Source organism: Triturus cristatus, chromosome 6 (genome assembly GCF_964204655.1).
Source record: "Triturus cristatus chromosome 6, aTriCri1.1, whole genome shotgun sequence".
Taxonomy (NCBI): domain Eukaryota; kingdom Metazoa; phylum Chordata; class Amphibia; order Caudata; family Salamandridae; genus Triturus; species Triturus cristatus.
The window spans coordinates 787,388,017-787,397,816 of NC_140589.1; the positions used below are offsets into that span (position 1 = coordinate 787,388,017).

At 43.9% G+C, this 9,800-nt stretch overlaps 1 protein-coding gene across 2 annotated transcripts in view; it reads right to left on the reverse strand.

The window, feature by feature from the left end:
- Positions 1-8,770, reverse strand: part of EIF2AK2 (eukaryotic translation initiation factor 2 alpha kinase 2) — a 300,514-nt gene extending 291,744 nt beyond the window's left edge. Inside the window, exon 1 of one of the 2 annotated variants that reach the window (XM_085611364.1) lies at positions 8,621-8,770. Coding sequence is in view for 1 of the 2 variants with exons in the window: in XM_085611363.1 (XP_085467489.1) it covers positions 8,519-8,616 (98 nt within the window). In the remaining variant the exon portion in view is untranslated. Of the gene's footprint in view, positions 1-8,518 lie in introns of both variants that reach the window. The other variant, XM_085611363.1, reaches the window with a different exon arrangement.
- Between the last annotated feature and the right edge of the window lie 1,030 nt (positions 8,771-9,800).

Consider the following 9,800-nt stretch of genomic DNA (forward strand, 5'->3'; position numbering starts at 1 on the left):
CATATGTTATTGCTATAAACATTATCAACGACCTAGAACGGATAACCATGTCTCGCCTTAAGCAGATAACTATTTGCATATGTGCGATACCCGCAATGGACTGGCCAGAGACTAATTACAAAACATTTTTATTTTGAAATGCCTTGGTTCTTATTACCAACTTTGACAAATCCCAAAACTTACAGGGACCTGGCAGTGAACTGTCATGCCCAATTATGCAAGCCAAATACATTTTTATATAACTGAGAATATATATCACAAAGAATCCTAATAAGTGCTGGGAGCTCAACTTGATGCTTTTGCTAGCTTCACTGGATAAGGGTCTGCACAATTGTGACTCCCTTCCAACCTCTGTACTAGATTAAATGGCCTATTTAAAATGTTCGCCTTTCCCTGACTGCTGTATGTCTTTTAAAATTATCCCTTTCAGTTGTCCAGTAAATTTGTTAAGAAGTTGCATGAATACTGCTGTTCCTTTATAGGAGTGCAGGTTGTCCTCCAAGTAGCATTCATTAAATGTGTTCAGTTGGTTTATGATGGAGCACTGGCAATGGTGGATATAAAACTATATTATTAGGCAGGTTATCGTAATCAATGATTGTCTCTTTGGACCGGCGAAGGATCCAGCTATCTGTATAGATCTAACTAAAGTTGTGAATTCCGACATATACCCTCAACTCTTCCTCCTGCAGCTAGAGTTTTCTTGGACTCCTGGTGTAGAGGCCTACATTGGGTGGGTTCGGATCACAGGCTGACTCAGAAGACTGTTCTATGGGGTGTGACATGGCTACCACATACGACCAGACTTCTTGACTTCAAACTGTAGGATTTCATAAATATATCAAAATAAGGTGATGTTCATGGACATGATCATATGAGGTCCTCTCTGTCTTTGAAGAATGTGTTTGTTCTGCATGAATCAATTTAAGTATTTACAAATACACTCTGGAGGCATACTAACTAAATTTGGCTGCAGACCCTCAGTTCAATTTTGTGCGGGGTCAACTCAGAGTCAGCTCAAAATCGCAGGTATATCGTAACATAGTCTTTATTGCAACCACAGTTTCAGAACTGCGACTACAGTGGCAAAAGTTCTTGACCCCATTAGTTGAGGACGAATGCCATACGGCTATGATGGCTTCTTGTGAACTGGGCATCTCTCTTACTCTGTACATAATTCAATGCATGTTCTTCCACAGGGTGAATTACAGACCTGCGTGGTCTTTGGAAGATGAGCAGGAGCCCCACCTTGCCTTACATGCAGACTGGAAGTTTCTTCCACGCTATCTGCAACTGCCCAAGAATCCAAAGATATTAGATTATGGGTTGACATACACTGTCTGCCCCATTAGTCTGGTGGGTGGAATTGCCCCCTAAATTCACACTACTGTGAATTTAGGGGGCAATTACACTACAACCAAATAAGCGGCACTATCTCGAAGACTTCTTCCATCCAAGAAAGCGGTACAAATGAGGACCACGGAGCGAAATCAAACATGGTGGGAACTCAGTCCCCTCAGCTTATGATGATCCCGGCAATACAAATGATCCACACGAGTAACGTTTACTCAAGGGACCAAACCTTGAACACCAGGACGGACACTCAGCCCACTGCTAATAGAGAGAATTACAAGAAGAACCATAGAGCAGATGCCCCAAACAGGGTAAGGGCCGATGAATCACCAACAACAGTGCTGATAAACTCCGGGATTAATGAAGAATTGCAAGCCTCAGGGGCCAACCACAGCAGCTCTCGACAGGAGGAATCAAAGATAATTTTGTTCATCCCGGATTTTAAATCAAAAGGGAGAGGTGACATCCTGAACAGAGGCAACATCTTGCGATTACTAACTTACATCAGCAATTTGGCACAATTGGTCTCACGTGATCTGGAGGCTGTAGAATTTGAATCTCACAACCATCTGTCAGAACAAGAGATATCACAAACATTGTGGGCCACACAGGAAATAACAGAGAAAATAATGGGGGAGGAAGGTCAACTAAATGCCTGGGGGATCAGATTAAAACGCCAGAAAGAAATAGGCTACCCAGAGCCTCTGCTCCACGAACCACAATCACATGATGGTCGTAAGCCAGGTCTCATTGGCGACACAGGGAAAACTTACTTGGTACTCAAAGATGCACGCAGCGCAGAATCCAACATTTGGAACCCTAGGCTAGCAGGCGACAGTGACATGCTAAACAAATGGTCCTGGATATCTCGCACCATTAATTCCCGGTCCTAGAACAGATGACAGGGCACGAGACAAGCCAAAAAAGGCTTCCAATTAAAATTCTGTTCATGGAATATTAATGGGCTAGGGTCCAAAGCTTTGGATAAAGATCTTCTGCTCTATTTTCAAAAATGTTATATCATCCTATTGCAAGAAACCAGGTTGGTTGAGCCATTGAATCTGCAAGGATATAAATCTTACCATCTTCCGGCCTGCAGAAGGGTTAAATTTGGACACCCGAAGGGAGGACTCGCAATTTACACTGTCATCAAAAGTATAAACACAACCAAGGAACTAGCAAACAAGATAACACAGCTAACGGCATACAAGCAATCAAGCTGGAGATAGCAGGTCTCATCGATAACCAGCAGTTAATCCTTGTAAACATTTATCTTCACCCGCGTGACAAAAAAGCTGGCGCTAAGTTATTGGTTACCGGGCTATCGAGACTACTTGAAGAAGAGACTTCCCCGAATCTTATAGCCTCTGGAGACTTCAACATGCTCCTAACAGGGCCTCACGAAAGAGATGACAAAGTGGAAGAGCAATTTCAGGCCTTGGGGATTCCACATCAGGAAGCTAGCAAGTGGGGTAAGCAAACCGGCTCTGCTAAGGAGCTTCTCAAGGATTTGGAAAATCTGAACCTGGTCGCGTTGAACGGGCGCTTTCCGGGAGATTGTTCACCAGCAGCTATGTTTCATAACGCTTTAGCAAACACAACAATTGACCATACCTTTACGTCAATATTTCTGTTAAATAAAATAGTAGACTTCAGGATAGGTAGCTCAGATGACAGCGATAATTTGCCACAAGAGTTCACTCTGGATGCTCATAGGACGGCATCTACCCAGCAACCGGTCGGTCCAGGCACGGTGTTTACGGACAACTGCAGAAGAATCAAATGTAAATTAAATAATTTGGAGAACTTCTTGGCCAAGGCAAAAACCTTGTGGGAAAAAAATAAGCTGGTAAACAAAGACATCCTTAAAAGTTGGGCTAAATTCACCGATAGCCTTGGCATGCTCCACTCAAAAGAAGGGACAGGTGCATTTGGAGCACTTAAAGCTCAGCAAAGATCCCATCCCACACGGTCCAGCACACAAAGATATCATCTATCAGGTGCCCAATTAACGCAACTAAAGCAAATAAAGAAATAAGTAAATAGAGCTGTACGAAATCTTCGCCGAGCAGGGCCAGACGCCAAACTGCAAGACGAGCTAAGATCGTTAAAATCAAGCAAAAAGAAATGTATCTGGCCAGCACACCGCGGGATTGCAGAAACAGCACGGGCCAAAATTCTTCATGATTCCAAGGCAAATAACAGTGAGAGGTTCTGGTAAACAGTGAACAGATTACAGAATCCAAGGGCCCTAGGAATAAACTCTCACATTACTGAAGATGATTGGACCAAGTATCTACTTTAATAGTGGGCAAACAAATAATATACATGAAGCTCAGGAGTTCAGTAGACCCGGCTCAGGTCAACTAAAGCAAGACAAAGAGATTATCAATGCCTTCATGACTAAACGGATCACGAGCAGAATCTCCAAGGGCAGAGTTGAGGGTGTGCCAGGCCCCAACAGCATACCACCAATCCTATGTAAGCGAGACCCAGATTACTGGGCAGCCGCACTCCAGCCACTCTTTACACACATAATGGAGGCAGAAAGAATACCAGATTCCAGTAAGGGATCCATCATCTCCCCGATACATAAGAAAGGCAGTAAAAACAATGCGGATAACTATAGATTAGTTCCATTAATAGACAATGATGCCAAATACTATGCGGGATTGCTGCTGGAAGAACTTTTAGAATGGGCATCCGAAACAGCAGCTATTCCAATTAAACAATCTGGCTTCCAGAAATGCATGGGCACTTCGACAAACATTTGGCCATATCACTCCTAATGGATGCCACAAAAAAACATTAACAAACCGCTTTATGTTTGCTTTATAGACTATTCATTTGCCTTCGACAATATCAACAGGAACAAACTCTGGGCAAAACTCTCTAAAATGAAAATCAATAGCAGACTTTTGAACCAGTTGATTTTACTCCATACGGATAAATGGATACAAATTAAACTGGGCGCCGGTGACTGCTTATCAAGGAGAATACCAACAACCAAGGGGCTGAAGCAAGGGTGCCTGTTAGCGCCGATTTTGTTCAACTCGTTTATGGCGGACCTTTCGCCCAAACTGGACAATTGTAACCACCACGCCCTAAATCTCGGAGGCCTCTCCCTCTCGAACTTGCTCTATGCAGATGATCTTGCCCTTATTAGTCGTACTCCAAATGGCTTACAACGTCTGATAAACATCACAAGTAACTTTTCTAGCAAGAATGGAATAGGCATAAACTTGGGCAAAACTAAAGTGCTGGCCATAAATCAGAAAAATAAATCACATTGCTTCCAATGGGAGCTGGACGGTCTGAACCTCGACATCGTAGAAGATATCAAATACCTGGGCATAACTTTAGACAACAAAGGTACATTCCTCCCGCAAAAAGCAACAATAAGGAGGTAAAGGAACCTCAATAGCAGTCGCATTAAAAAACATTAAACAAAAAATAAGCGGCCCGAGCTTTACCTCCTTACTACAGGTACTTCGAGCGAAACTTCTCCCTACCATTACCTATGGAAGTGAGTGCCTTAGAGGAAGAGATGCCGGTATCCTAGATAGGGCGGTGTCAAAGGCAATGAGAATAATATTTAACCTCCCACGGTATACATCACCGGCCCAAATAAGACTAGCGTTCGGTCTACTAAAACAGCAAATAGCACATAAGGGAGCCTATGCAAAATGCTGGCACAGAATAAAGGAAAAAAGATTCAATTGACTGCTTGGCCTTGAAGGACCACTGGGATACCACTGGGGCACATAAAAGTTTCAAGGAGCAGGTCAATATAACAGTAAAAACACTGTCCCTTGTAGAGGATAAAGCAGCACTCTCAAAAGGGCACATGGATGGTTTGTTATCCAGAGCTATAACAACTGATCTCCCCAACCTTACCTAGGTGCCGGCTTTACCAGAGCAAAAACAGAAAAATATCTGCAACTAAGGATGGGCATTTTACCAACAATGCTGCATCTGCCCTCATGGAAACGGACTCAGTTAACAACATCGTGCAGATTATGCAGAGAGGCAAAGGAAGACATTTTACACCTCCTGTGTATATGTAAGAGCCTAGACAGGGAACGAAGATATATGCTAAAGCCTGCTCTGAGAAGGATACAGATAAGAACATGCAGACAGGCAGTGAAGGCCTGCTTCGAAGGAGGGGACATCCGGCTGGCCTGCTGCTTGGTTAGTTTCTTGTACGCAGCAGGAATAAAGCTCAAGACGGCGGAGCAGGAACAAAGCCAATGATCAGTCTCTAGCCACACTACCCCTGCTAGGCAACTAGGCCATTATAGGCTTATAACACAATCATTTAAGTCTGCGATCTGCAAACTCTGGTGCACTCCTAAGGACTTTAGACACTTTATAATTACTATTTTGACATCTCGGGGTCTCTCCTTCTTTTTACTTAAAGTCAAATTATGGGTTTATGCTCTAACTTTTATGGCGAAAGCATAAACAAGTCTTTTATTTCTCATGCTTATGAGTAAAAGCGCTACAACTATTTTATTTGGAAAATGGTTTTAAACATTTTATGCTAATGAGAAAAAAAAGGTTCATTGATTTTATGCAGGAGAATCCAGAACTGCTAAATGGAGCTTTCCCTGGATATACCTGCACAGATGATTTTGGAATGGTGGTCCTAGTATTACACATGTATAAGACAGTAACAAATTAATTTTATGTTTTTCAATTTGCTGTATCTTCAATAAGTGATTTTATGCAATGGTTTTTATTAACTCAGTATACAATAAAATGTGTACAAATTTGTACATAGGTGTACAATGGGTTTGAGCAGGGTTCCACACACTAGACACCACAGAGAGTTTTTGGTGGGGTAGCTTCCATAGAGGATATCTGAAGTATTTGGGCCCAGGGTCAGTCAGCACCCAAGGAATCTTAACGAATCCAGACATTTCTAAAATGAAGAGACCCATGGGAAACTAAAGAGAATTCACTTGTCTGAATCTAAGCACATTTAATTAACCAGAATGCCCTGCATATAGCAAAGTAGCAATAAATAAACATACATTTCCCACTTTTCTGAGACAGAAAACTCCAGAACTAATAGCAAATGGTAAAAGTCCCACATTGTAATGTTCCCATACTTTCCTTGATAAAAACTAGTACCTGCCATGGATGGGTATGCCCAGATGCGGCTCTAGTACTCACTGTGCCACTGGACCAAGCCATACCTAGCTGATGAGCCCTAATAAGAGAATAACTGGTCCTGGGTTGCTTGTGTTCCAGTTCGGGCCAACCTGGCCTGGCAGTTCGGGCTGGACATTTCCCATTGGAGGAGGGTCAACACTGCTTTGAAAATGGCTGGGTCCAAACTGAGGTGGCATGGTGGGTGAAAAACGATGGATTGTGATGCGGCCTTAGCAGTTGTCAATGAATTAAATTAATTGAAGCATTTCATCCATCACATTGTTTTTGATCATAGGGTTCAAGCACGGGTCTCCTTCTTGAAATTAGTTGGATGTGATTAATGAAAATATGTTCTGATGCTTTCTTGTGTAGCCTTTTTTGATTATGCAATTTTGTAAACCTATGTCGGAAATACATTTGTTGCGCTGCTGGTATACTTTGTGTCCCTGCCCCACCCTACCCCGCTTTTTATTAGGTCGTGCCAACGCGCATGGGCTGCTCTGGTGATCTGCTGTTGTGGATTAGGAAATAGAAGCCCTGCCCACTCTACCCATATTTGCCATTGGCTTGTGTCATTGTCGGTCCTAAATGCTGGCTTCTGATTTGTGATAGGCTTGTTTGTCCCTCCTTAGTACCGCCTCATCTTAATTTATCACCTCCCATTGCGACTGGACTCTTTATTTCGGGGGTTACGCGGTACGTGTCATTTAGACTGTGAGCACTATTTTCTTTATCCAGTTTCTCTTACTGCAGGCACGACGTGCTTTGGTGCCTTCTTAACAACCCGGCCCTCCCTCCCGTTGTCTGTGCCTTCTTAACCCCCCCTCCTGTTGTCGTGCCTTTTCCCCCCTCCCGCCCTCCATGATGCCTACCATTTGCAATTGGTCTAGTATTTACGCGAGTTTGAGCTATTAGCATTGTAAAAGACAATGCCTTTTATTTATGTTTTGGTTTTTAAAACATATATAAAACGCATTGTCATTTACAATGCCAATAGCTTAAACTTGCGTAAATGCAAGACCTAACGCTTTGCAAATGCTTGTTTATCCTTATATCATGGCTTTCCTTTGATCTCGCCTGCTATATTAGGAAAACCAATTTGCATCTCCTAATGTTTACAAAAACAAATGTTGTAATATTTGATTAACCAATAACAGAACACTTGCACTTGGATGCCAGATGAATTGTAGCACTACTAGAAGAGATATATACTGCGTCACTCATATCAAATACGGTCATACGGAAACACTGGCACTGTAATACTACAACACAATCACATCTGCAGCTGGAAGACTTGTCCCATTTTGTATTTAAATCCCTTGTCTGTAAGTCATGGTTGACAGCATTGAGAAGCACTCAAATAACCTCTGTTTACAGTAATTCCCACATTTAACAAAAAAATGAAGACAAAGAGTAAACGGGCTTGTGGGAAGTGGCAACCCCAAGGCTTACCAGGCAACTGGTCGATCTTGCACAACCGAGAGTCCTAGCATTTTAGTCTAGACTACTTTCCATAATTGGACTGGTGCCACAACGCCTCACCTCACTGCACGGCAGCATTGGACGAAAATATCTCTTAATAGCAGTGCAACTGTTTCAAGATAATTTCTAGACTACTGCGTTGCACAAATAAAAAAAAGGGACAATTTCTGAAATGACAGCACTGTTATACTCGCAATAAAGTGTCACTCAAACATAAGCACGTTTAAACCCTGGAAACGTCACACTTAAGCCTAATGAAATCCTGGCACCTTCGCTATGATTTCCTATATATTTCACAGTTTATATTTGGACGCATTTTTTTCATATCTTAACGTTCCTATTTTAATGCGAATAAAATAAATTAGACATGCACACTGCTGATATGAATGATAGCGCAACAGCGGAGCACTGCAACTAATAGAGCCTTGAGCATTGCATATTGTGTGCGATGACAGCGCATTAATGCAAAACACAACCTGGAACAGAGGAGCTCCGAACCACGGAAAACACACAGGGAAAGGCTTACCGGCGCAGGCGCGATCGGCATGCAAGAAAACCTCCAGACGGGTCTGACAGAGCACCCAGAAAAACACAGCTCCACAAGCAGCCGATCAACATCAGCATTTACCTATAACACCACCTGAAGACCCTCGGCAGAACTCAGCCCAGTGCTTGCCTGCGGTTTATCCGACTTACGACTTCTCCGCCTTCCTTAGTTTCGATTCTTAAGAAACTAACTGAAGGCAAAACAAAACAAAACTGAAACTGAACCTAAAGAGCAGCCAATAGGGAAGCGAGGCTATTATGATTGGTGCGCTAAAGGTTAAGGAGGGGCTTTTTAGGTCTCGCCTGAGACAGCGCTTTAGCGCTGCTCTGGCGAGACTTGTAGTAAGCGATTTTTGGAAGTGCAAACAGTGGCTTTTCAGGCCTCCAAATACAGTGCATGTGCCCGGGCGCGCGCACCATTTGGCAGCCTGAAAAGCACTGCCTGATCACTTGCTTTGATGTCCTCAGTGAGCCGCGCGGCCACTGAGGACATCAAAGTGCACACCATTTGCCACCCCCTTTTTTTTTCCTTTGATCCCTATCTTTCCCTTCCTCAATCTCACCCTCTTCCTACCTTTTACAACTGCGGCCCGCACCACTGCGCCCGCCCCCACTCCCCCCTCCCACTCCCTCCTCGTCAGCTTCAGTGCGCTCTTGTTCTCTGTCTCCCAAACATCATCCAGCAACGATGCCATGGCTGGTTTCACTTTCTTTCTTGGACCCTTCCCCGGTTCCCTCTTAAATCCTACCCCAGCATCCTCCCTTTCAAGCCAGTTGTCACATAACATTTATTTTTCCAGTAATTTTCACTATATTGAGAAATGCGGTGGGTGGAGTTCACAGTGTGGGGGAAGGGCTTTAACCTCGTGCTGGATTCCGCACTGGAGTGCTCTGGCGCACGTCACATACACAACACCGAATCAGTGGAGGCGCTGGGAGATCTTATGGAGTCTTATGGGTGACAGGGCGTGTGGCAACACGAGACTCTCAGAGATTGGCATCACGGATGAGTAAGGTTGTGCGCCATCCCTGGACTCATGGAGTTGTGCTGAGTGTCGTTGGGTCGGGTCCGCGCAGCTGGCGTCCCTCTCAGTCTGATAGTGAGAGTACGCTGCTGCCTGCACAGGATGGGGCAATTTAATAATATTAACCCGGCCGTGGCGCATGGTTGGACCGGTGGGAGTCTGGCACAGCATCGACCTCACCTCCCGGACAGTGACTCTCTCAGGGTCAGTCAGTAGGTCCGAAAGCATAATGGCCGC